The sequence below is a fragment of the Malus sylvestris genome, chromosome 4 (assembly GCF_916048215.2).
Source record: "Malus sylvestris chromosome 4, drMalSylv7.2, whole genome shotgun sequence".
Taxonomy (NCBI): Eukaryota; Viridiplantae; Streptophyta; class Magnoliopsida; order Rosales; family Rosaceae; genus Malus; species Malus sylvestris.
Window position 1 is genome coordinate 12,941,698 of NC_062263.1, and position 26,213 is coordinate 12,967,910.

At 36.9% G+C, this 26,213-nt stretch overlaps 3 protein-coding genes across 8 annotated transcripts; 2 read left to right on the top strand and 1 right to left on the bottom strand.

The window, feature by feature from the left end:
* Positions 1–1,004: 1,004 nt before the first annotated feature.
* LOC126620034 (autophagy-related protein 8f-like) lies at positions 1,005–3,993 on the top strand. Its single transcript, XM_050288494.1, has 6 exons — positions 1,005–1,169; positions 1,393–1,434; positions 1,559–1,614; positions 1,850–1,902; positions 3,488–3,606; positions 3,703–3,993. Exons 1-6 carry the CDS (start codon positions 1,043–1,045, stop codon positions 3,804–3,806), a joined length of 501 nt encoding a protein of 166 aa, XP_050144451.1. The 5' UTR covers positions 1,005–1,042; the 3' UTR covers positions 3,807–3,993.
* Positions 3,994–12,438: 8,445 nt separating this feature from the next.
* Positions 12,439–15,596, top strand: LOC126619395 (uncharacterized). 2 transcript variants are annotated; one of them, XM_050287753.1, is made up of 4 exons: positions 12,439–12,709; positions 13,138–13,321; positions 13,546–13,604; positions 15,159–15,596. In XM_050287753.1, the coding sequence occupies exons 1-4, from the start codon at positions 12,596–12,598 to the stop codon at positions 15,318–15,320; spliced, it is 519 nt and encodes a 172-aa protein (XP_050143710.1). In that variant the 5' UTR covers positions 12,439–12,595; the 3' UTR covers positions 15,321–15,596. The 2 variants fall into 2 exon arrangements, with proteins under 2 accessions (XP_050143710.1, XP_050143711.1); XM_050287754.1 differs by having other exon boundaries at positions 12,445–12,709; positions 13,549–13,604.
* A 1,334-nt stretch (positions 15,597–16,930) lies between these two features.
* Positions 16,931–25,801, bottom strand: LOC126619393 (uncharacterized). 5 transcript variants are annotated; one of them, XR_007622044.1, is made up of 5 exons: positions 25,401–25,799; positions 25,214–25,299; positions 25,025–25,109; positions 18,069–18,188; positions 17,128–17,145 (listed from the first exon to the last, which is right to left on the bottom strand). XR_007622044.1 is itself a non-coding variant. In XM_050287752.1 (4 exons), the coding sequence occupies exons 1-4, from the start codon at positions 25,708–25,710 to the stop codon at positions 17,132–17,134; spliced, it is 495 nt and encodes a 164-aa protein (XP_050143709.1). In that variant the 5' UTR covers positions 25,711–25,800; the 3' UTR covers positions 16,931–17,131. The 5 variants fall into 5 exon arrangements, 4 of the variants coding, with proteins under 4 accessions (XP_050143709.1, XP_050143707.1, XP_050143706.1 ...); XM_050287752.1 differs by lacking the exon at positions 18,069–18,188 and having other exon boundaries at positions 16,931–17,145; positions 25,401–25,800; XM_050287751.1 differs by lacking the exon at positions 17,128–17,145 and having other exon boundaries at positions 18,065–18,185; positions 25,401–25,801.
* Positions 25,802–26,213: the final 412 nt, after the last annotated feature.

Consider the following 26,213-nt stretch of genomic DNA (forward strand, 5'->3'; position numbering starts at 1 on the left):
ATACAAAATATTGTATGTAGCAACAACAAAACGTGCCTAACATAAGTACTTGTACATGGAAAATAATTTACCCATAACAAAAGAAATGCAATTTGATGTATAAAATCAACAATATTATGTTTCACTCATATTTATACAACAACAAAACGTGTCTAACATATATAACAATACATAGAAAATAATTTACCTACAAGTTAGAGGAATGTTATTTGATTCAAAATATATAATATAGGTGTAATATTTTTTTTTTAAATAATTGGAACAAACTAATTTACCTACCAATTAATATGGGTAAAATTGCTACAAAATATATCACGAAAAAAAAAAAACTACTTTTCTAGTTTGACATGGATATGGTTGTTAATGCAAACACTTTTTACATTTTATTTCACTTTTTCTATTACTTTTAATTTGGCATAAATTTAGGAATTTGAAAAATGGACCATAAAGTATGAGTGGCATGAGTGTAAATAAATGGTTTTAATAGGTCAATAACATTCCCATACGTTTGCAAATTTTAAATTTGGGCTTAAATTGAATCTTTAAAGATAGATGAGTTTTTATCTAGAAATAATGAGTTGTAAGGGCCAAAATCTAAAGCACCCTAATTTAAATTCACATTTGACGAAAATCAAACCCAATAATTCACTTACAAGTAAAGATGAATACCACGAAACATTAGTACTAATTGGAAAGGGATCATTTCCGGATCCCTTCTTCCTAATCCACCAAATCAGGAGATCCGGCCCATTGAAATTTAATCAAACGGCTACAAACAGGGCTCCATTTTAAAAATTATAATAACTTTACCCATTGAATCAAATTTTAACAATCCAAATCCCCTATTTTGATGGATTAGGAGGAAATGATCCGGATATGATCCATTTCCGTACTAATTGACCTAAATTCTAATTAAACTTTTAAAACTATAATTAATTTTTTTTAAATAATAAATTTTGTTAAATTAAATGTTATATTTATTAAAACGATAATCAATTAGATAAATTCCATTTAATATAAATAGGAAAAAACCAAAGCAAAGATGCAGCCTCCCCACTGTGACTGTATCGTCATCGTCAACCAAACCCCACGGGATTTCGTGGACTTTTCTGATAAAAAATCAAAAGGCTCGCCTTTTCCCTTCTGGCTTCGTCTCAAGACTTCACGAGGTTCGATTTTCATCTCCTAATTCGTCTTTTTTTTTTTACCCCTGATATTGTTAACTTCATCATTTGTTTATCTTTTTATGGCTCAAAAAACACTTCTGATTCTGTAATTGTTTGGGAAATTTTGAGTTTATTGGATGGTGAAATTTCTTGCGCAATCAATATTTTGTGGTTTAATTTATGGATGATCTTAAATTTTTACTTTTGTGTTGTATGGTAATTCCAGGTCAAATGGCAAAGAGTTACTTCAAGCAAGAACATGATCTGGGTTTGTACCAGTATTTTACATATGAAAATTGTCACTGTTTTTAGTTTATGTGAAGAAAGCAATATAGTGAATGAATTTATGGATACGTGGGTTTTTATTTTTTTTATTTTTTTTATATCTTCAGAGAAGAGACGGGCAGAGGCTGCCAGGATCAGAGAGAAATATCCGGATAGAATTCCAGTAAGAATTTGAATCCCAAGTTCAATTATCTAACTAACAATTATTGTCCAAGATTTTAATGCAGTAAGTTAAAGGATTCGAATGGTTCTGTATTAATTCATAATAATCTGGTACTGCTGTTGTCAATTTTAAATTTTTAGTAAGATTATCATCTTCAGGTATGGAGAAGTTGATTTCGGATTAGATTCCTCGAACGAGGTTTTGTTGTCTAAAATCTTGCTTTTATTATGTTAAGGTGATTGTGGAGAAGGCAGAAAGAAGTGATATCCCAAACATTGATAAAAAAAAGTAAGTTTTTTTTTTTCGCAGTGTGAAGTGCTTATAGTGTGGAATTCTTTTGTCATGTGTCCTGGATCAGTTTTGCTGCTCTTTGATTCCGTCCTTTTTATTGATTTCTAGCTAAGTTGACATCTTTCTAGTTTTGGACAAATTTTTTAGATAGTTCCCTCTCTTTGATTATCTAATTCTTACAATGGCTGAAGTAGGATGTTCTTTATTGTTGCTTGGTCACTGATAATTGTCTTTATGTATCATATGACATTATCCGTTTCTTTTTGGTTATCTAATTCTTCGAACGGCTGAAGTAGGGTGTTCTTTATTTGTGTTCATCATCCTTGGTAAAATGATTTGGTTATGGACAATTGTCTTCAAGATAATATATGACAATATCGTTTTATCTTTTGGTTTGGGCCCAAAATATTATTTTGGGCCGAGTTTGGAGTTATTCTCGGCCCAGTAGCATTCATCTAGAATCTTGTTGTGGGCTATCCAGTAAGGGCCAGCTGAATCCTACTGCGAGGAGGATTGGTTTAGATAAGGGTGAGGTGGTCGAAACCTAGTGCAACAAGGAGTCTTAAGGCTAAGGCTGAGGATGCTGAGAATTAGGGGATGAATATGGTTTGTTTAAAAGCTTGGTTCAAAGTCCTAGTAAAGTTAGGATTGGCCGAGACCTAATCAGATTAGGTTGAGGAGTTCTAATCCGAGTGTGATTCTAGCTCGACTATCGGGGGTTTGCTACTATAAATAGAGAAGGGAATGCATCATTCAAGCTCTCTCCAATTCAACTGCCCTGCGCAAAGCTTCTCAACAACCTTGAGATTTTATCCTTCTTCCCTTTCTTCCCGCCAACCCATCTTCAGTTTGGATAAACAACACTGTGAAGGCAACCGGCGACATCTTCAGTTTGGATAGACAACACTGGAGCCCTAGAATCAGTCAACCGAGGAGTACCGTTCAGTTTGGATAGACAACACTGCTTCAAGGCCAACTAGTTATTTATCTAAGTCTCGGTCGAGAAGGATTTCTAAATCCTTGTTGGCAGAGGTCATCTCATCAACCTTTTCGGCGAAGTGAGGTGTTACAGATTGCTAGGCTTGGCACATTGAAAGCCGAGTTGTTTTATGATTGAATACTAGCAAGTAACTTTTAGAGTTTAGCATTCAGACGACCAAATTACATTTACCATCAAGACATACATCTCTTTTGAGTATTTGTGTCCATATAATCTATTACCAGTTTGGCATGCTTATACTCTCACGAATATAATCACCGTGACCGAACCCGGCGCAGCTGAGGACTCGTGAACTTTGCAAAACTAGCAGCCTTGTCTTAGGCTCTAAAACCCAAAGGCCGAGACATGTTCCTTCCTCGGCCGCAATCGCAGGATCAAGAAGTCAACAGCGCGCTCAACACTATATCCAACACATTTTACTCCCTGGTCGAGCTCGGCTATTGAGTTGGCATGCCCTGCACATAACTGAAGGACGTAGTTTGCTTATTAATTATTCGGCCTGCGCGCCACGTAGGCTTGGTAGTTTTTAGGGTCAACACTTTCACTGTTTCTTTAACCATAAACTGAATCTGAAAATTACAGGTACCTTGTCCCGGCTGATCTAACTGTGGGACAATTTGTTTATGTTATCCGCAAAAGGATTAAGTTAAGTGCAGAAAAGGCGATCTTTATATTCGTGGACAATGTACTCCCACCAACAGGTATGTTCTTTTGATATTGTCCTTAAGAGGATGCTTCTCTTTGCTTGGCCTTTCAATTGAACATGGCCAACCTATAATGTCTTTCATCGTTGCCAGGTGCAATTATGTCTGCCATATATGAAGAGAAGAAGGACGAAGACGGGTTTCTCTACATCACGTACAGCGGTGAGAACACATTTGGGTATCAGATTCCACTGTAGAGCCCCCGATTATTTGGATACCCCCATCATCTTCCATTCCCGGCGCACATTTGATTTCATCTTTGCTATCTTCATTTCCTTATGCTGATACTTCTGTTATTATGCCTACTTCATAAACATCTTCGCGATGATAATATGTATAGTCGCATATTGTACATAATCTCGAAGTTCTTGTTTACGATTAAAATTTCATGCTTGTTTCATTTCATAATTATTGGATGAAGATCACTGATCAGTGCCAGTTTTAGCTGGTCATGGTTATATCGGGGGTGCGACATTGATATAAGTTTTATATAGTCCTTCCCCATTTCATTTGTATAAAGAAAATGAAAATTACAATGTTGTAGAAGATATGATGAGCTTTGTTTCGCATTGACGGGTATCTAGAGCATGAGACTAAGATCATTAGTAGGTTTAGAGCAGCTCTCACATGGGATGATAGTTTGGTGTTGGGTGGCTTCAAAATAGATGAGGATTTCTTGCTTTTGTAATAGGTGAAATTCTAGGATTCCAATTACAAAACTCACCAAATTTGAAATTCACTTGGGGAATAAAATATGACCACGGTTATTGCAGAAGCAATCTGACCCAGCTCGAATGAAGCGAAAAACATGTCCTTTCTTAGGAACCCATTGTATAGCCTCCAACCAAAGTCCCCTGATTTTCTTCACTACTGTTTGGAATTTTATGTCAGGTCGGACAACACAAGCACATACCAACTATAACTGGGTTTGTAACAAGAAGCAAGTTTGGGTTTGGAACAAGAAGCAAGTTTGTGAATGGGAATGATGTTGTCAACGACAACGATGTTTGAGCCAATGTGGGAGAGGGGAGTGTTTTTGTAGGAGTCCAAGACTTACTTAAGATAGAAAGTGTTGTTGTCGAGGAGTACAGTTTAAATCCTAAGAAATTTTGAATTCATGTTGGCCACCATTTTAACTAAGTGGCGGGTAAGTTATAACCCAATTTCATCCTAAATTCATTTTGATGAAACTGTTTTGAGCCGTTTAATTTTCATCTAACAGACTGCATTCCGTCTGCAAAGTGCCATCCTCACCTTCTGCCAAACCCATCAAAATTCTTGCCGTCCAACAAAAAAGAAAGCGTTGTTATTTCGATATGATTTTTATATTTACTTGAAAAACTGCCACTTGAGCGCCACTAAAAGGAAGTGCCAGAAATGCAAATGATATTAACATATACATATAAAGTACGCCTTGATTTATATATAGCTGAAAAGATGAATTGAAGTGCGTAAAGTAAAGAATTGAAAGGCTAGTGCGTGAAGTAATCGCATATAAAATAGAGGAATTGGAGACAAATGTGGTGAATTAAGTTGCAACAAAAGTAAAGAATAAAAAAACTATGCGCAAACTAAATTGCATGACGTAAATGAATTGAAAGACGAGTGCAGAGGGTAACTTGCATAAAAGTAACGGTTATTGACTAGAGCCACATTACGCGCTATTCCTAGGATATGAATTGAATAGTAGTAGAACGAAAAGTTGTTGGACGTGTGTTGAGGGTTATCAACAATAGATTGACCTCGAACATGGTCAAGTATTTATAGCAGCTTTGATGTCATCAACTCATTCCGCATGCCTAAATCAAACTTCAACCCGAATTCAGTCCAGAATCTTAGCCCAAGTTATGTGATGACTTGAATTGGGCCGAAATCACATATTGGCATGAGTTGTACTCAATTATTGTCCAATTATCCAATATTATCATCATCTAGGGCCACTTTTATTACTCGATTACAACCCAATATCAATGAGGCCGGGTGGTGTAAAATTTGGGCACAAATACATCCCTTGCATAAAGCTGAAACACAACAAGAACTCCAATACATTCAGTTTGAGTTGTTCTGGCGTCAGTCAGTCGCATGTGAAATTAGTCTATTCCATTATATTTTAAGATAATGTTAGGGCTAATCTTTGCCAACCCCGTGTGAGCTATTGATAACCATTGATGAAATAAGCTATACATTTCAACACCCACCAATTAATGATGCCAACTTCTTTTATCCAGCCTAACAACTACGTGAATGGGTTGGACTCGTTACCATGTTCATAGCCACTAACCAAAGCCCTTTAAATTGGACGAGAATCATTGAAATCAATTCATCTTAGACGTTTATCGTACATCGTGCGACTAGTTTTCGTTAGGTATTGTTTGTGTTCAATTAAAAAAAAAATTCAAAATGATTTCTAACTGTATGATAACTGATGAACAGATAGGATGAACCAATCCCTAGGATCCTCACAAAGAGAATCCATATAGGATCGTATTCCCTTGAAATTGAAACCAGCAACAGGGGTTGGGCGAGGTTAGGGTGCCACCTCCATTTGCCTGCCTCCATTGGCCATTTTCGCTCCAAAACCACACACTTTTCTATGTATTTATTGCATATTAATTTATAAAATTTATCTATATATATAAAAGGAGAGCTCCAGTTTGGTAAAACATTCAAAAATACCAAGAAAGCCTCTTTATTTTCTTCACAATCCAAATCCAGAAAATGAGGAAAATGAGGACAAACCCAGAAAAAAACCATAACTAAAAAAATCTGTATTAAAAAAATATATCTCTACTTTAGAATTAAAACTAACTATTTTAATTAACAAAAAAATGATGATAATTATCCACAATGGAGTTTTACGGTTACAGAACGCCCTCATTCGTCCCCCCACGTCCTCTAACTTCTCTTCCATTTTTTAAAGCTTTTTCACGCCAAACCTCCTCTCCATTTTCCTTAGTTTGGTGCAGGGTCCGGGAGGTTAGATCACTCAGGAGGTAAAATGAATTTAACCCAAAAGAAAAAAATTAGATAAAAAGGAGATGAAAAAAAGGAGATAAAATTGAAAAGAACAAACGTGGAAGACACAAATTCAACCACATTCGACGCAAATCAGTTTTCAGAGAAAAAAAATGAAAAATGAGACATAATGAATTTAAAAAAAAAAAGAGATATAATGAATTTAACCCTCAAAACTGCTAAATAGTTGTGGGCAGTTTAAAAACAAAAATTACAAAAATAAAAAATATCTTTAACATATATGTAAAAAAGAAGTATAAAAGGTTACAGTAGAAAGAAAATATAAAAATAAAAAAAAATATCCAAAAAATATTGGAAAAGAAAACAAAAAATTTAAAAAAAGAAGAAAAACCTGCATACCTCTTAAACTGCTAAGCAGTAGTGGGCAGTTTTCTCCCCCAAAGATTTTGACGCTCTGAGTTTGGTAGGAGGTTGAATACTAACCACCTGCATACCACCAGTATTTAGAGATGAGTAATTGGAAGGAGACTAATTTTGGTTTTCAAGAGTTTGCTGTGTGGTTTCAGTTCATTCCAAACAAAAAAGGATCGACAAACTCAGTGACAGAAATTAGTAAAACATTTGAGATTTCAGAACAAATTCTTCTCTCTCTAGCTCTCTTTCTCCCTTTCTTTGTCAGTTTCAGTCGGAGCTCCGGATAACCAATCGGATTCTCATCGATGTTTGCTATTGGATTTGGATTCGGCGACTGCATCGCCTTTGTGTCGTGGCCGTTTGAAAGTTCGTTATTCTTTAAGAAGTTCATATAATTCATAATTTGTTTTGTTTTGAATTGAATTGGCTTTGGTTTGCGTTAATTGATTATAATTGTAGGTAATTTGGTTCAGAAAAATTTGAATTATGCAAATTGTGTTTAATCTTTAGCTTTATTTGGTGTGTTATTGCATGAATTCCGAAACTTTTGATCGTATTTGCAAGCTCTTTGTGTGAATTTATGGTGCATTGCGTGTTCTGTGGTGGATTTGATTTGATGAATTGTTGGTTGGATTAAACCTGCTTTAGTTTTTAATTTTGTGGTAATTTTTGGCTGATTGACTGTCATGTAATTTGGTGGCTGTTGCTAATGACGATGACGATAATGGTTATGTTTGGTTTAGCTAATGTTTTAGAGAAATGTGATTCTGGCCCTAGAAAGTTATGTTTGTAGAAATTGTTAGCCCTGCCCTTGCGTGAGATGTTTGTATAGTGATGACATGTGTGTGTGTGAGAGAGACTACTGAGTTTACATTGGCCGATGACATATCACATTTAAAATTTTATTTGTTTTCATTCTCAGGATATTTACAAGAATACCCACAAAAAATGAAGAAGGAACAACCTATTGATAAGATCCCAAATAGACGTGTTTCTATTTTAACACCTGGTTGGGAGATATCTGTCGGAGTAAAAGAGTGGAAAAAAAAGAAGCATGAGCAATATGTATTCTAAATTCTTTATTAAATTTGTTATAAAAAAATCTATCATTATATATACTTTTAATATATAGGTGGCGTATGAAAAAGGCTTTAGAAGAATTAAAACCTTCAACAACTCCTCACATCATACGCATTTGGAATAAAGTCCAAAAAATTAGGTACCAATACCATTTCTTACCTATTTATTTTTAATTGCATTCTCCATATCATTCTACAAATTAATTATCTCAAATTAAAAAAATTAAAAAAAAAAACAATTTATGGGTGCAGGAAAAAGATTAATAGTGATCAAACAACTTTTCTAAATACAGTAACTCTTCTCTTATTTTCATATGAATGTATACTATAAATTCAAATTGCATTCAATTTTCAAATAGATATAAAATTGCATTTTTCTATCAATTTTACAAGCATCACACCTGTCTCAAAATACAGAGGTTGAAGTACACGATTAAGGTAACATTTCTTACTATTTAATTTTGTAAACATGATTACAATTTGTTACCTCAAACTTGACAATATATTTATCTTTCAGTATTCTAAAAGTAACTGGAGTAAAAGTATTGCTATGAGAAAATTAACAAAGTTAAAAGTATTTAGGTTAAATTGCTTACGACCTTTATATTTGGGATTGTGCATTATAGTGCATTATTCACATCTTAATCAGTTAGACTTCTTATTTTATCATCATTGCTTGTAGATTAACCATGAAAATCTAAAGCATCAAGTGCAAGCAAATGGGTGGCAAGCATGGCGGAAGTAGAAGAATGTGCATATGGAAGCATTTTGGCGGAAGCGGAGAGAAAATGAAAACCGAAAATAAAGAACATAGGAAAAAAATTGTCAAACTTCAACCTCCAACAATTGAAAACATCGACAAGTAGGGGCTACAATGAAAATCAATTGATGAAGATTTTGCAAAGGTCCACGATTTGACTGGGTGGAGATTTGGAGGGAGAGTTTGTCAACTGTGCTCTTAATCTTAATTTTACGTTTAGGTTATAAGTTTCTGCTTTCAATTTTTTCCTATCCTTTTTCAGTTTGAGTTTTTGTTTAACTATTCAATTTTTGCATCTGTGGGCTTTTATCTACATGCTGCTACTTAGTTCATGCTCTTTGTTTGAATAGTTTAACGCTTTTTTGTGTTAATTGGGTCCTGATCTTCCATGATTTCAAATGAACTTGATCTCACATATATTGAATTTGTGTAATGACTATCCTAAATATGTAGCTTGCGTAGTTGCATGTCAATTTCATTCAATGCATGTGAAAAGCATAAAATAAAATGTCCATGAAGTGGCAAGTGACCCTTTACCATAATTGACATGCAAATGATCGAAATGGTAATTCATTTCTTAAGTGATTAAACAAAATTGTAAAATTGCAAGTTTTTACATTTTTGTTTTAATTTTAATTTTGTGGGTGAATCAGAAATATGGGGATTTTACTCATGTTTCTGAACATCAGGGCAAAAATGCCGCTCACACCACCATCAGGAAAATGTAATAATGAAAGCTAAAAAGTTTAACAGGGACGCTGAATTATCATTTTGACCATCTTGAAGATATCACTTTCCTTAGCAGCCTTGCCCATGATCAAACCCTTATGCCACTTGCCATTGTCCTTCTTCTTAGCACTATCGGTAGGGGGAGCAAGAGCATTTAGAGCCTTTTGAAAGCTATCATCTCGATTTTTTTCCACAGTTCTTATAATCGGGGGAATTGCATCTGAAACTATAAATTTTTCCATATGGAAACATTGGAGCTCACGAGCAAAATCCCCATGAGAGCACTGACAATTATATAAGAACTTGTTGTATCTTTCATCCATTTTTGTTTTATATAGCAGCATGGAGAATCAAAAACATGGGTTATGCATGCCATGTCCTGATGGTGGTGTGAGTGGAGAAGGGTAGTCGTGGTCGCCATGTTTGAAGAAGAAGATGGGGATTGCAGACGATGATGATTGAGAATTAAAGCTGCATCTAATTGTTTAATTTTAATTGGTTGAGGATTGAGGATTGAAGCTGCATCTAATTGTCAATGCCCTCATGAGGATTTTATATAAGAACTTAAGAAAAATGGAAACGTGCACCCTCATGAACATTTGATGTTTTTTGTATGTTTTTCAATGGCCATCTCCTTTTCATATCAAGAAATATATATAACTAATTAGTTCAGGATACTAATGAACGTAACTTTTTGCACTTTTAGCGATTAACTAGAGATATTCATTATGTAAAACTAAATTGTTGTTCCTATCAGTTGTGTCCATTCTTGATTTGATGAAATCCACTTTATTTTTTTTTTCATACTCCTACATAAACCCAAAAAAGAAAGAGAATGCAATATTTTTTTTGACAAAAGAAAAGATAACATGAGGAAAAAATATATGCAATAACAGTAACTTGCATATTAATATTAGTGCAGAGAAGAGCTACTTAATGTTTTCATCTACTCTTTTTTTATTTACATCTACTATTGTTCATGAACTTTAGGTAGGAACTTGCATCCAAAATCCCATGTTGTTTGACAATTGTATGAATAACATTTAAATCATTACTTTACGCAAAGTGAAAACGAAAAACTTGACAACTTTTTAGGACATGCCTGATAAAGAAAAAGTTCCTCTTTGCACAATACATTTAAAATATATCTTAACAATTACAATGAAAAATAATAATACAATACACCTTTAGGGGCGCGTAGCGCCCGTGATACAAAAATGTCTCTCGCACGTACGTTAGTGCATGCGGAGAGGCTAGTATTAATATATATATATATATATATATATATATATATAATTGGGTCGGGGTCGGAAATACCATCAGCGCTCCATTTCCGAGTCAAATTTTTTTTTCAAAATCTCCAAACCCACTCAATGCCCGTTTATTGTCCTCCATTAACCGTCCCTTAGGGTTGGGTATCCACGGATACCAAAATCTGTGGTGTTTTTTGTCATCCTATTGAAACCATGCAGCATGAGACAACCAAATAAAAATCAAATTCCAAATGAAAGTAATTTCAGTTCATTTCTTTCAAATTTTAAGACAAACATGAATACAAAGAAGACAACATGAATCAAAGAACATAATTAAACAAAATGTTAAAAAAAAAAAGTGCTGAAATTATTTCCTATTCAAACCTAATTGGCTAAGACGGTGATGTGGAAGAAAAACCAAGTGCCAGGCACATGGAGTATATGCCACATAGAGTGCATACTAAATACGGACGTTGGTGGGGGAAGGTGGACCTTTCCATGTCTACAAAGGAGCTGCATGTGACGGTTTTGCCATGCTCCTTTGCCTCCTTCATCCCCATGTCCCTACCTCCCACTCCACTCATGTCATGGGTCCTATTCAACTTATTTTTTGGTCCCATTCAACTTCTTCTACACTTAATTTATACGTTCACACAACTTTCTTATAAAAAAGCAGTCATTTTAACTTCATTTGAATGAGATTATAACTCAATTGGTTAAAAGTATTCATACTTACATCTAAGTTTTTGTGTTTAAATCCCTTTGTCTCTTCCCTACCATCACTCGCATCAAGAAAAAAAAACTTCATGTTTACATACCTCAATAGGTATTAAAATTACTCGATCCATGAGATTAATTATTGGACAATACTTGTGTCCAACTCATTGATTCTTCATTGTCAACTTAATTGTGATTAACGTATCTTCATCATACAAATATTATAATTAGAACAGTTAATTTTCTTAATCATCATTTACATATCATTTTTAAAATAATAAGAAAAATCAAATAAATTAAAGATAATCTAATTATCCACATTGAAAGTAAAGTTCTATAAACTAAATGGACAATTAATGCACCACAACCAGTCATAGTGATCTTTTTTTTCTTCTTTTGTCAAACAATAGATTTGTTAAATTATATGTTAGATTAGGAAGCCGACGGGGTTCGAACTTACGCCGTGGTGCAAGAGCAACGCTCCTCTCCGTCATTGTGGTAGAGGGCCACTTGCAACTACTCATAGTGATCATAAGAGTAAATCACGCCTCTAGTAAAATTGAAGTCCACCTACGTAAGTAGGTCTCACCTCATTTACATATACAACCTTAATTATACAATGTGCGATGGATTTGGAAATAACGTTTTACTCTGTCAATATCTATTTCCAAGCATTATGTATGCACCAGATATGTTATTAGCTCTCTATATCATGCTTCTGAGCTTTTTAGGGGCCCTCAAATTGATTAAAAAGTGAGAGATGAAGGGGACAAGGGGAGGCCTCAATATCTCTTGAGTTTAGTTTTAGACGTTCATCACCCAAACACCCACATGTTCTCTTTAAGAACGTCTCTAGTCCCATACTCTACCTGCATTTATTGCTCCTCCTTCCCCTTTCACTACAAATACTATGCAAACCTAACATTTCCATTCACTCACATATACAAACGACTCAGTACTTATATTTCCTTTACTCCCATCGATCGATTGATCGATCTATCGTGAATTCTGTTTGTGACTTCAAAACGTTCAGATCATAATCTCTGTCATTCATAATTATGTCTCCAATTGTTCTTATGCTTCTTCTGTGTCTTTCCATGCATGCATGCAACGGCCAACTTCTAGGCTTCCTTCCTACTGAAAGTGGCTATAGAGCCTACCATTCTGTTGAGGTCGGTACAACTATTTCCATTATTTCTTGTTCTATTATATAATATTGATCACTAACCTTATATATATATACATGCACACACACATGTATACACATGAAACAGATAACTGATGGGATTAAACCAATGAAACCAACCAAAACGGTCATCATAATCTCATATAATTGTAAATGGTAGATTATTCTGGTGGTTAGGACATTTCTCTTTAACTTATTGCGTCTCGAGTTGGGTTCAAATTCTCCCCCTACTATAAATTAATGTAAAATATTGGTTGTACTAAAAAAAAGCCTCATCTAATTACTGAAATATATAGCTACCTGTAATGCTCTTGAAAAAATGTGACAGAACGTAGCTTGCATGCAATATTTGAGCGGTTTTTTATTAGTTGTGTAGTATTGAAAGAGGCCTAACTATTTTAGGGTTTGGTGCAGGATGTTGGGAATGTCTTAAGACGTTCTGAGACTTCAATGTCGTCGACGAGGCCTTCCATCTCAGTAGAGTTCCAATCAAAAGAAGTAGAAGTGAAAGACGCTGAAATAGTACCCACCCTTGAGAGTATTCCAAACGATGATGGTTCGAGGAAACAAGGACATGTTAATTTTGGACCAACTTCAGGTTCTTATCTATCTTCGAATTAATCAAGTCTTAATGCACCTAATTTTATAAAAATTTCGAAAGTAATCTTATTGATTTTTTTTTTTAACAAAATCTTATTGAATTATTAACCACGAAAGATAAAACATTCCAAGAAAACGGAAAAAAACTCAAATTATTTCCCAATATTTGTATTGTTATTATGTTATATCTGTTGTTGATGATGATGGTATGGTGGTTATTAGCAGGACAGGATATTTTTACATTTTCTCAGATTCACCAGAAGAAATCGATTAAAGTGAAGGTACGTACATAGTAGTAGTTTGTCTTTTAGATTGGTTTGTTGTATGATCTTTGTTAGAATGATGCCTAATAGTGCAAGTGGGCATGTATATGTACTTCATGACCATATGTCCCCTCAGTGGCGGATCTAGGATTCTTACATTGGGTGGTCCTAACCACCCAATGTAAAACGTCCAAAAAAAGAAATAAATGATAAACTTACAAAAACTAAATAATAATATTTTTTTCATTCATAAATCATGGTAAAAACAAAGCTAGGTCATCATGAATAAAATCCCTTCTTCTAATTTGTAAATACTTGCCACTTAGTACTACGGTCTAGTGGTATTTTTCTTCACTTGTAAGTGAGAGGTTTTAGGTTTAATTCTCGCCAAAGGCGAATTTGAACTATATTATTGCTATCTCATTGTGAGGCTAAACCCACCCCTTCCCTCTTAGTGTAGATAATATCAATTGTTCAAAAAAAAAAAATTGTAAATACTTTGATAACTTTTCACAATTTTACGGAAAAAGAAAAAAAAAAGTTTTTCTTTTGTTAAATAGAAATAAAGGTAATGGTTCCTATTAAGATCATGTAGTATTATTGTATTAGTAGAGATAGAGTATACAATTCAAGTAAATCTTATTTCTATGAAAAAAAATGATTTAGATGTAATTTACAAAATACGGGATTCTTGGCACATAAAATAGGATTCACAACAAAAAACGGTGCCTTTAACCATTTCACCCAATAAAGATTTAACCAAAAAAAAAACACATAGAGATTATAAAAATTAAAAATAAAATAATAAGAAATAGAATAGTAGATGAGAAAGTGCTTTTTAAAGGTCATATTTTAGTAGCAATGGTAAGCCTATGTAGCAGATAAAAGAAGAAAAAAAAAGGAGTTTCAACCTTCTTCCTCGCGGGAAAGCTGCAACTCCTCTACCTCCTCCATGGATGCAGTGCACCAGAATTTTGATTGTACCACGGTCCATCCATAACTATGTCATTTAACAAAATAAATTTCATAGGCATAGCCCATATAGTCCTAAGCATGAATCTGTCCTCCCTATTGTAATATTTGGAGGGTCCCCGAAGGATCTTCATAGGCGTTTTTCTAGCATCCAGGTGGTCCTAGGACCACCTTGGTCCCTATATGGATCCGCCACTGTACCCTGTGAGGAAATCAGTGCATGTGGTCAAATTATGCATGCACGCTACATATAGCCGTTGGTGGCATGGCATACATGCATACATAACATAATTGGGATGAGAAGAAAATCAGTACTGTAAACTCGGTTTTGCAGCAACATGACAACATAACGTAATGTTCTCTTATTAGACTTATTTCATCAAACAAATATTTAATTTGGACCACATACACATTAAGACAAGAGTCAACATAGTTGCCGCAATATAGATTCCCTGTCTAACAAAATAATATATGATAGCTTTCCTTGTAGTCTGATAATTAAGAGAAGATAATATGGGTGTGTGTGCGCGTATTTATCATCAAATAATCACATGGAAATTCATTATATATGATATGAACGATCGATGTTGTATGTTATAGGGATTGGAGAGGCAGACAAAGACGTTACTGGGATCTGCTACACTGCATGATCAGATGGAGGAAGATAAAGATCCGAAAGGAAACGAAGCTACGGAGGACGTAGGTGTTATGGATTATGCACAACCTCACAGGAAACCACCCATTCACAACGAAAAGTCGTAGACATATTATATATATGATCTACTTCTCTGATGAATTTACCCTTTAATTTTTACAAATTAGCAAGCGCTTAAGAAAACCAATATAGTGGGGTCTTTTGCAAAACCTTGGAAGAGAAGAAAAAAAAGTGTCCACTAGTGAGTAGTGACAAAATGGTGATTTGATGGATGATGGCTCCTCTCATTGTTTCTGTATGTTTTTATGTCGATAGTTTCATAAATGATTGTAATCAAAGGTGAAACATATTATATGGATGTGTCACAGCCCTTTGTGTAGTCATGGTCGGTACTTTGGTTAACTACATTCACACTCTTCATATTTGGAACCATTTTTCAAAATGAACCTCAAATTTTAAAATTTCACATTACACATGAAAATGCAATGATCTACAAATGCTTCAGTTAAAAACTGCGATCATGAGATAGAGGCTCAAAATAAAAAAGGTAGATGAAGACTTGGAAATAGACTTTAAGAAAAGACATGAAGTACTTGGAGTTAATAGACGACTTGACTAAAAACCAAGCGCAATGATGTTCTAGAATTCATACAACCGACCTCATTTAATGGAATAAAACATTATTGTTGTTGCTCTACACAAGAAATTTATCATATCAATCAATTTATGCGTGCCTATTTGAATGTCTGGTCAATCACTAAATCGATGACGTAAGACTCATTTCTTAAGTGATGTTGAAGCCATGCTTGCACCACACAAAACCTAGTTATTAAGGAGCTTCAGCTTCTCCTGAATCAATACTTCCCGTTCTAAAACGACGACAAATCACGTGGTTGGTTCCGTTATCAACTAATAGAGAGCCATTTGCTCAAAGAAATGAAAGACAACTATTTATAGAATTTCAAAAAACCCTTAAAGTGCAATGAAAATTTGCAAAGAAAATGTACGTTTTTCTTAAAGGGATGAGAGAGTAGACTAAGTCTCACAATGGGCTAGCAGCAATAATATGGTTTAAATTCACATTTGGTGAAAATTAAATCGAAGACCCCTCACTTACAAGTAAAGAGGAATACCACTAGACCACAATACTAACTGACAAAAAAATACACTTTTACCTGTTAATAAGTTTGACCATTCAGTGATTGTTCTACAAGATGGTAGTTATGGTAGTTGGTGACAATCAACTGCAATAATATGATTTAAATTCACCTTTGGTGAAAATCAAACCGAATACCTCTTACTTACAAGTAAAGAGAAATACCACTAGTTCATAGTATTAACTGACACCAAAAACATAGATGCTTTTACCTGTTAATAAGTTTGTCCATTCAGTGATTGTGGTTATGGCAGTTTTCACATTGCAGTTTATCAGTAGCTAGTAGCAACCCATCACATCTTTTCCAATTTTCCAATTTTCCAATTAACCACACTGCACAAATTGGCTGGAAAATGGATGTCCATGTCCATGCACTAAATGTATTCCACATTACATTTTCGTTAAAAATGGCAGGGAGAAAAGCAGTAGCTATTCATAAAATCTGCAAGGAAACCAGCCCCTGCTCTATACATAAACTACATCAGTTATGGGACTCAATCTGTTTGAAATGAATCGATCATCGGCAGGAGTAAAAACACTACAAGATAGCAACCAAAGCAGTTAATCAATTCATGGGTTTTATTTGATAATGTATTCTTTTATAAATTTTGATTCTAGTTTCTTTGGATAAATCAAGAACTACTGCAGCTCACAATAAAAGGTTTAGCAAAGTTTATAAATTCTGAGGTTCTGATGCCCAGCTTCAGATCAACCTCGCTGCCGCCCAACCAGAAGAAATCGGGATTAAGTTTCTCAATTGCTTCAACCAAAATCACCTGAAACAAAACCCATACATCATCACTATAAGAACAGCAAAACCAACAAGATGTTCTTGTCTTACGCTTATTAAAATGTGTGGTGAGGTGTCAGTGGTCACAAACAATCACTATGGTGTCATTTCATAGTGTTCTGTCATTGCGATCTTTTCTAGTACACGATACATTATATGGCCCATGTTAGGAATGCGAATACCCACTTGGTTCAAGTTCTACATATTTCAAACATTATATGTCTGCCGCTCCCAACACTAATGCATGTGAAAACAACACATAAGGTCGTTTGTTGTCTGTCAAACCTTGCAACAGAATTCTAACCTCCCAGTATCAATCAGTTTTTTGTCTAACAGACTGGGAGAAAATCATTAATCATGACAACCAAGACAATGGACCAGCCGAACAGCTGGTCTGAAAGTTGGAAGGATTGAATCTATAAACAGGGCTCCACGCAATTGAACCTCGGGGGCCTGTGTGGTAGACCTTAACCTATAATGAAAAGACACTGAGGTGGTTTATCTCAAGAACACCAGACAGTACAGGTGTTGTGTAAAGAATGTGATGGTTATAAATGTAGTAAAATTCCAAAAATATGATTCCAAATCTAATATAAAAACAAGATCCTTATATAAGCTTATGAGACCAAGAGCATGTTAGAGAAGAGTTTAAAAGAGAAAATGAACAAATAATCTAGATATGGGAACCAAGGGAACCATCCCAGTTTCACTCTAATTGATAACACCGGACTTCTGGGTACATCAGTTAACACAAAGTTGAATTATCAAGGCACAGATATATCAGAGGAAAAGGATCTGAAGTATCATGTCAAGCAGAAAAAATTCCCGTAGCATAAGAACATAAAAAATAATTCCAGTTCCAGAGGACACGAAATACATAGTAAATAATTGCAAGAAACACGTGCTCACCGGAATGTCTGTTTTCATGCCAACACATGTAACTGCATTGTGCTCAAATCCAGTCAATTCTATTGATTTATCCTCAGGTGCAAGTCTCAATGCATACCCAATAACAACCACTATCACCTTCTGAAATATACAATAAATTAAGAAAACTATATACAATTGAAGATCTCATTTTAAAGGACGAGGGGGAACAGAAAGAAAACCCAAAGCAGCTAATTCTGGAAAACCTTTTTTTTTAATTTTTTTTAATTTTATTTTTTTCATTCCTTGAGGTTTGAAGCACATTTTCAATATATTTAAACAAAATGAAAGAGAGGATGGTTTATGGAAATATAATAGGAGTAATACAAAAGAAAAAAAGAATGAAGTTGGACCAACGCTCTTTTTTTTTTTTTTTTCTCAACTGTGCAATGACTCAAACAGGGGTTAAGATAAAAAGTTAACCAATACCGTTGCAATATGTCCCTATAAGTTTAAGAAGGCTCAAACGGGATGGATTTAATTTTCTTAGGTAAAAGGTTGCTAAGAATAATCATGTGCAGAGAGTTGGACCAATGTTCCTTCAGAGTGAAGGAAGAAATGGGATAAATTGAGAAGATTATGAACAAAGCCGTGCCAAAAACAGTTGGGCGAAAAGCTAACACTGCAGCCGTTCTAACGGTACAGTAGATATGAAAAAGAAAGATAGTCACGGGAGTAAAACAACAGTATTGAAAACTAATATGGAATGGAGTTGGACTAACTCTTTGTTTATTTAATCAACTGTCCATCAGGAAAAAGAGGGTTATGGAAAAATGTTATCCATTAAGTAACAATGGCACACATCTCCATGGGTTAAGGAGAAGGCTCAAACAGAAAGCATATTTGATTCAATGTACAACAACAACAACAACAACAAAGCCTTTTCCCACTAAGTGGGGTCGGCTATATGAATCCTAGAACGCCATTGCGCTCATTTGTATCATGTCCTCCGTTAGATCCAAGTACTCAAGTCTTTTCTTAGGGTCTCTTCCAAAGTTTTCCTAGGTCTTCCTCTACTCCTTCGGCCCCGAACCTCTGTCCCGTAGTCACATTTTCGAACCGGAGCGTCAGTAGGCCTTCTTTGCACATGTCCAAACCACCGGGACCGATTTTCTCTCATCTTTCCTTCAATTTTGGCTACTCCTACTTTACCTCGGATATCCTAATTCCCAATCTTATCCTTTCTCGTGTGCCCATACATCCCACGAAACATCCTCATCTCCGCTACACCCATTTTGTGTACGTTGATGCTTCACCGCCCAACATTCTGTGCCATACAACATCGCTGGCCTTATTGCCGTCCTATAAAATTTTCCCTTGAGCTTCAGTGGCCTACGACGGTCACACAACACGCCGGATGCACTCTTACACTTCATCCATCCAGCTTGTATTCTATGGTTGAGATCTCCATCTAATTCTCCGTTCTCTTGCAAGATAGATCCTAGGTAGCGAAAACGGTCACTTTTTGTGACCTTCGCTAGATTGCTCCGGTCATTAGTGTGGATAAGTATATAAATGGATAGAGATAGGAAAGCAAACACAAGATGTACGTGGTTCACCCAGATTGGCTACGTCCACGGAATAGAGGAGTTCTCATTAATTGTGAAGGGTTTACACAAGTACATAGGTTCAAGCTCTCCTTTAGTGAGTACAAGTGAATGATTTAGTACAAATGACATTAGGAAAAATTGTGGGAGAATGATCTCGTAGCCACGAAACTTCTAAGTACCGGAGTGTGGTATCATCTTGACTTGCCTTATCTGTCTCATAGGTAGATGTGGCATCTTCTCTGGAAGTACTCTTCCTCCATCCAGGGGTGGTATCTGTAACTGGTGGAGATGCACAAGGTAATGTATCAATTTCACTTGAAGCTTACTTGTAGTTTCATGCTTGGTCAAGCGAGATACAAACCATGTAGTAGGAGTCCCCCAAGTCGCCGAGCTGGGGGATCTGCTGAAAGAGGTGACAGACAAGGTAAGCAATCAGAGCTCCGGCTGATTGTTCACATTCTCCCTATCTTGCAGGCAGCATGAAGGATAAAGAGAAGAAAAATGAGGAGAGATGATATGGGATACTTTTGCTTTTGAAGAAGTAACTTTCCACAGACTTATTCTTGAACTGGGCTGGAGGGTTTTCTGGTTTCCTCCAGAGTATAAGGCCGACTGAAGAATTTGAGGGTCAAAACAAGTCCATCAAATCTAGAGTACGTTCGACCCTGCTGATATGGGATACTTTTGCTTTTGATAGAGTAGTGGATGTATCGGCACGTGTGCTGTTACGCTTGTCTCCACATGCTTCCTTGTATCCTTCTCACTTGCCCTATCTGTTCCTCAGGCAGATGCGGTATCTTCCCTGGAAGCATAAGATGTTGAAGATGAGTACTCGAGAGCAATGCCAGGTAAGTAATCAGGTAAGGGGTTCCAGGCAGTCAGTTCCTGGCTGGAAGCTTGATTCCAAGTGCTGACTGATTGCTCTCTTTCTCTTTGTCTTGCAGGTAAGAACAAGGCCAAAGGAAAAGACAGGGAAAAAACATGATATGGGATACTCTTGCTTTTAACCCTGATGATATGAGATATTCTTGCTCTAGTATAGCTTGTTTACAGAAGTATTATCGGGGGGAAAAAAAGCTGAATATTTTGAAAGGCTTTGTTGGGAGTGCCCTCTCAGATAAGAGAAAGGGTTGAGCATTTTTGCAGGTCTGCCTGTCCGTTAGGGATGGAAGTCGACATATATAGGAGTCTCCCTAACATCAAGTAATAATGCTATTCCTTTACCCTGCTTGGTTATAGCACGGTAGTGGGAGCTACCAGCTTCACATGTTTTAACTCTGTCAGAGCACTTTGAAAAAGTGGTTTGTGGTATCTGGAAAGCTGATGTTGCGTGTGAAGATTACAGACCTGTCGGGGGTCTGGCTCTCGAGATTCGGAGAACGATGCCTCTTCGATTTTTGAGAAAGCAATCCTGCTGGGGTCTGGCTCTCGAGATTCGGAGAGCGGTGTCTCTTCGATTTTTGAGAAAGTAATCATGTTGGGAGTCTGGCTCTCGAGATTCGGAGGGCGGTGCCTCTTCGATTTTGGAGCAAGCAATCTTGTTGGGAGTGTTTTCTCGAATGAGAGTAAAGGTTGTGCATGTTTGCTAGTCTACCTTGCCACGAAGCACAGAGGTTGACACACAGGGACTTTCCAATTATCCAGCAGTGGTACTGTTCCTTTACCCTCTCTTCGATTTTTGAGAAAGTAATCATGTTGGGAGTCTGGCTCTCGAGATTCGGAGGGCGGTGCCTCTTCGATTTTGGAGCAAGCAATCTTGTTAGGAGTGTTTTCTCGAATGTTAGTAAAGGTTGGGCATGTTTGCTAGTCTACCTTGCCACGAAGCACAGAGGTTGACACACCGGGACTTTTCAATTATCCAGCAGTGGTACTGTTCCTTTACCCTTGTGGGTAATAATATGGTAGCTAGACCTTCAAAATTTATGTGTCTAAACTTTGTTAGTGTTGTTTCTTTGCAATTCTTTTACCCTTCTTGGTCAGAGCGATGTAGTGGGAGCTGCAAGCTTCACGTGTCTCAACTTTGTCAGAGAACTTTGGCAAAGTTATCTGTGGTACCCATGAGCTACTGTTGCGTGTGGGAAGTGGGTGATTGAACAGTACGATTCATGTGCTTTCTACTTCGCCAGAAATCTTCGACAGAATGCCCATAATTTCCGCAAAGCTGAGTGTGCGTGTGACAGGTGCTGACAAGGCTGGAAAAGTAGGTGCCTCTTCGATTTCTGAAATCGGCCCTCGTGGTCTCTGAGCAGCCCAGCTTTTGAGAAAGCAAGCCTCTTCGATTTCTGAGATCGGCCTTTGTGGTCTCTGAGCAGCCCAGCTTTTGAGAATCTCTGAGCAGCCCAGCTTTTGAGAAAGCAAACGCCTCTTCGATTTCTGAGCAGGCGCCTCTTCGATTTCTGAAGCTTCGTCGAGTGCAGATTTTTATAGGGGCTGACATTAAGTTCCAAAGCACACTTGAATATCCACCAGTAGAAGCTCCATTCTTGCACTTCTAAGATCTTGATTTGTCCGACCTCTTCTCTCTTCAACACCTTTGAAAATGTCTGGCCCCTCCGACCGTCGTTTTGACTTGAACCTTGTTGAAGAGGCAGCCCCGCCTTCTCCAGACAACATATGGCGCCCATCATTCGTCTCCCCTACTGGTCCTCTTACCGTTGGAGATTCCGTGATGAAGAATGATATGACCGCTGCGGTAGTGGCCAGGAACCTTCTCACTCCCAAAGATAACAGACTACTTTCCAAACGGTCTGATAAGTTGTCTGTTAAGGATTCTCTGGCTCTCAGTGTTCAGTGTGCAGGTTCTGTGTCTAATATGGCCCAACGCCTATTTGCTCGAACCCGCCAAGTTGAATCATTGGCGGCTGAAGTGATGAGTCTCAAACAGGAGATTAGAGGGCTCAAGCATGAGAATAAACAGTTGCACCGGCTCGCACATGACTATGCTACAAACATGAAGAGGAAGCTTGACCAGATGAAGGAATCTGATGGTCAGGTTTTACTTGATCATCAGAGATTTGTGGGTTTGTTCCAAAGGCATTTATTGCCTTCGTCTTCTGGGGCTGTACCGCATAATGAAGCTCCAAATGATCAATCTCTGATGCCTCCTCCTTCTAGGGTTTTGTCCAATACTGAGGCTCCGAATGATCCCCCTCCGGTGCCTTCTCTTTCTGGGGCTCTACCGACTGCTGAGACTTCTCCTAAGCAACCTTTGTGAAGGCTCCCTCTTGTTTGTTTATTTTGACTCAAGTATATGTACATATTTGTAACTTATCGGGGATATCAATAAATAAGCTTTCCTTCATTTCAACGTATTGTGTTAAATACACCAAAGCCTTCTTCGCTAAGTTCTTTGAATTTTCTTTTGTTGAAGCTTGTATGTTGAAGCTTTGTGAGTGGAGCATATAGGTTGAGGTAGTGTTCCCTTAATTTCCCGAGTGAGGAAAACTTCTCGGTTGGAGACTTGGAAAATCCAAGTCACTGAGTGGGATCGGCTATATGAATCTTAGAACGCCATTGTGTTCTGTCCTGTGTCATGTCCTCCGTTAGATCCAAGTACTCTAAGTCTTTTCTTAGGGTTTCTTCCAAAGTTTTCCTAGGTCTTCCTCTGCCCCTTCGGCCCTGAACCTCTGTCCCATAGTCGCATCTTCTAATCGGAGCGTCAGTAGGCCTTCTTTGCACATGTCCAAACCACCGTAACCGATTTTCTCTCATCTTTCCTTCAATTTCGGCTACTTCTACTTTACCCCGGATATCCTCATTCCTAATCTTATCCTTTCTCGTGTGCCCACACATCCAACGAAGCATCCTCATCTCCGCTACACCCATTTTGTGTATGTGTTGATGCTTCACCGCCCAACATTCTGTGCCATACAGCATCGCCGGCCTTATTGCCGTCCTATAAAATTTTCCCTTGAGCTTCAGTGGCATACGGCGGTCACACAACACGCCGGATGCACTCTTCCACTTCATCCATCCAGCTTGTATTCTATGGTTGAGATCTCCATCTAATTCTCCGTTCTTTTGCAAGATAGATCCTAGGTAACGAAAACGATCGCTCTTTGGTATTTCTTGATCTCCGATCCTCACCCCTAACTCGTTTTGGCCTCTATTTGCACTGAACTTGCACTCCATATATTCTGTCTTTGATCGGCTTAGGCGAAGACCTTTAGATTCCAACACTTCTCTCCAAAGGTTAAGCTTTGCATTTACCCCTTCCTGAGTTTCATCTATCAACACTATATCGTCTGCGAAAAGCATACACCAAGGAATATCACCTTGAATATGTCCTGTTAACTCATCCATTACCAACGCAAAAAGGTAAGGACTCTAAGAATACCATGCATAAATCCATCTCAAGAACAGTTGGACCAAAAAAGCCCAAAATTGCCAAAAATATGTGCACACTTCCAGACTATTATTGAAAAGAAAAAGGATGCATAGAAATGAAAAAGGATGCATAGAAATGAAAAAGGACGATTGTAACAACTTTTCTATTTTTTCAACCTGTCCGACAAGTGTTGTGAAGAAATGTTCTCCTATAACATTGGAACACACTCCATGGACTTAAGGAGTATGCTCAAGTCGAAGGAATATTTATTTGATATATGCACAGATAACCTAAGAGTGTTTAGTCTAATGGTCAGACCCTTGGTTTGTTACCAAGAGGTCTGGGGTTCGACACCTCTCAAGGTACCCACCTAGCAATTGCTAGAGTTTCTTGCCTACCAAATGTTGTGGGGTCAGGCAGGTGGCCTAGTGAGTAGTCGGGTCAAAACCCCGGAGACACTAGATTCAAAAAAAAAAAAAAAAAAAAAAATATATATATATATATGCACAGATAAAATCTTGGAAAACATCTTTTGGAAAATAGGTTTTCAAGAAGTGCGAAAAGTTGGGACAACTTTTTTGAAAGAGTAAAGGAAGAAATGGGAGGAATCTGAGATTGCCATATCAAGAAAACTTGGACATGAAAAATTATAGCCTAATACCATTACATGTCATGAAACAAGAAGGTGCATAAATTGGTACATTAGTGTTTAAACACATTACAACACCTACCGCAAAATCACATTGTATATTGTCATTGTTCATAACCTGTGCTTGCTCCAACTTTCAATTGCACATTATGCATTTGCATAAAAGATGCAATGTTACCATCACTAGACTCTAAACATGACACCTCCTATGAACTCACATTGCTAGTTTGCTACCTAATTGACAGTAGGAATTCTCCATGGTTGTACAAATTACATAATGCACTCATCAGAATTTCACACCAAAAAATAGAAGGAACTTAACAGCTCAATATGCAAACATTTTGAAGTATATAAACTCAGTAATCGAGAACTTATCAACAAGTTACTGATTATCAAGAGACCAAGAACTGACAGTTGAATTTCTTTTTCGCTATCTTGCCCTCGTTGAGCGAATACAAGAAGTTCTTAACAGCTTCAGCATTAAACCGAGCAGTGTACGGCACCCAAAAACAAAGGGGTCCAAATTTCACATACCTCACACAACAACATTGTTATTGTTTCGATTAAAAACATACCGACAAAAAAAATACACTATAAGTACCTGAAAGACAACAACATAGTATTTTGAATTGTTGCTGTCACTACAATCAACGACACTGGATTGGGGGGAATGCAAGCAAGGTCGGACTAAACAAATCAAAATTTACAAATGGGGTATTTCGTTTGAGGTACAAAATCATTTCCGATATTAGAGTTAAGTCAACGAAGACAAGAAAAAGATTGAGTACCAACTACCAAGATAATGCTTTTGCAGAGATGGTGGATTGAGGCAGCGCCGAGAGCGTCGCGCCGGGCGTCGAGAGACCAATCGTAGTAATCGGAGGGAACCCTCTTATAGGCGAAGTTTTTTACGTCATTGGCTAGGAGAATGGCGGAGAGGCGGGCTTCGTTGGCGCTGACGGCGGCGTTTAGAGTTGAGGTAGGGATGGGGGTAGCGGTGAATTGCTGAAGAGAAGCGGAGGTGGAGAGCTCAAGCTTTGATATGCGTTCGATGATTTGGGTTTGGATTCGCTCTAGTTTTGCTAGTGAGTCTTCCATTCTCTGCCCTTCTCTATCTGTTGGGTTTTTCGAGCTTTTTGGTTGAGCATGAGAGCGGCGCTCTTCTTAGAGCAACTCCAGCCCTCCACAAATAAGCAGGGCAACAGCCCATTTTTCCACCTCCCGCCAAAAGCCCACTCCACCCCATCCAATTAGCTGGGCCCAAGCTCTAAAATACTGATGATATCGAAAATATCGGTAGTCTAAAAATACAAAAATTTCGATGAAAATATCGGGATATTATCGATATCAATAAAAATTGAATAAAAACCACGGAAATTGTAAGAAAAACTTAGAAATTTTTATTAAAATTTTGCAGGATGTTTATTTAGTCAATTATCTATTAGTTTATCACAAAAAATTGGAAGGAAATACATTGCATGATTGATTTAACTGATTTAAGTTGATTATATAGCGAGCTGGCAAACATTGTGAGTGTAGAAAATATGTAGTAATTAATGAAAGAAGTTTAAACACAACATAATCATTTATATATAATGAAT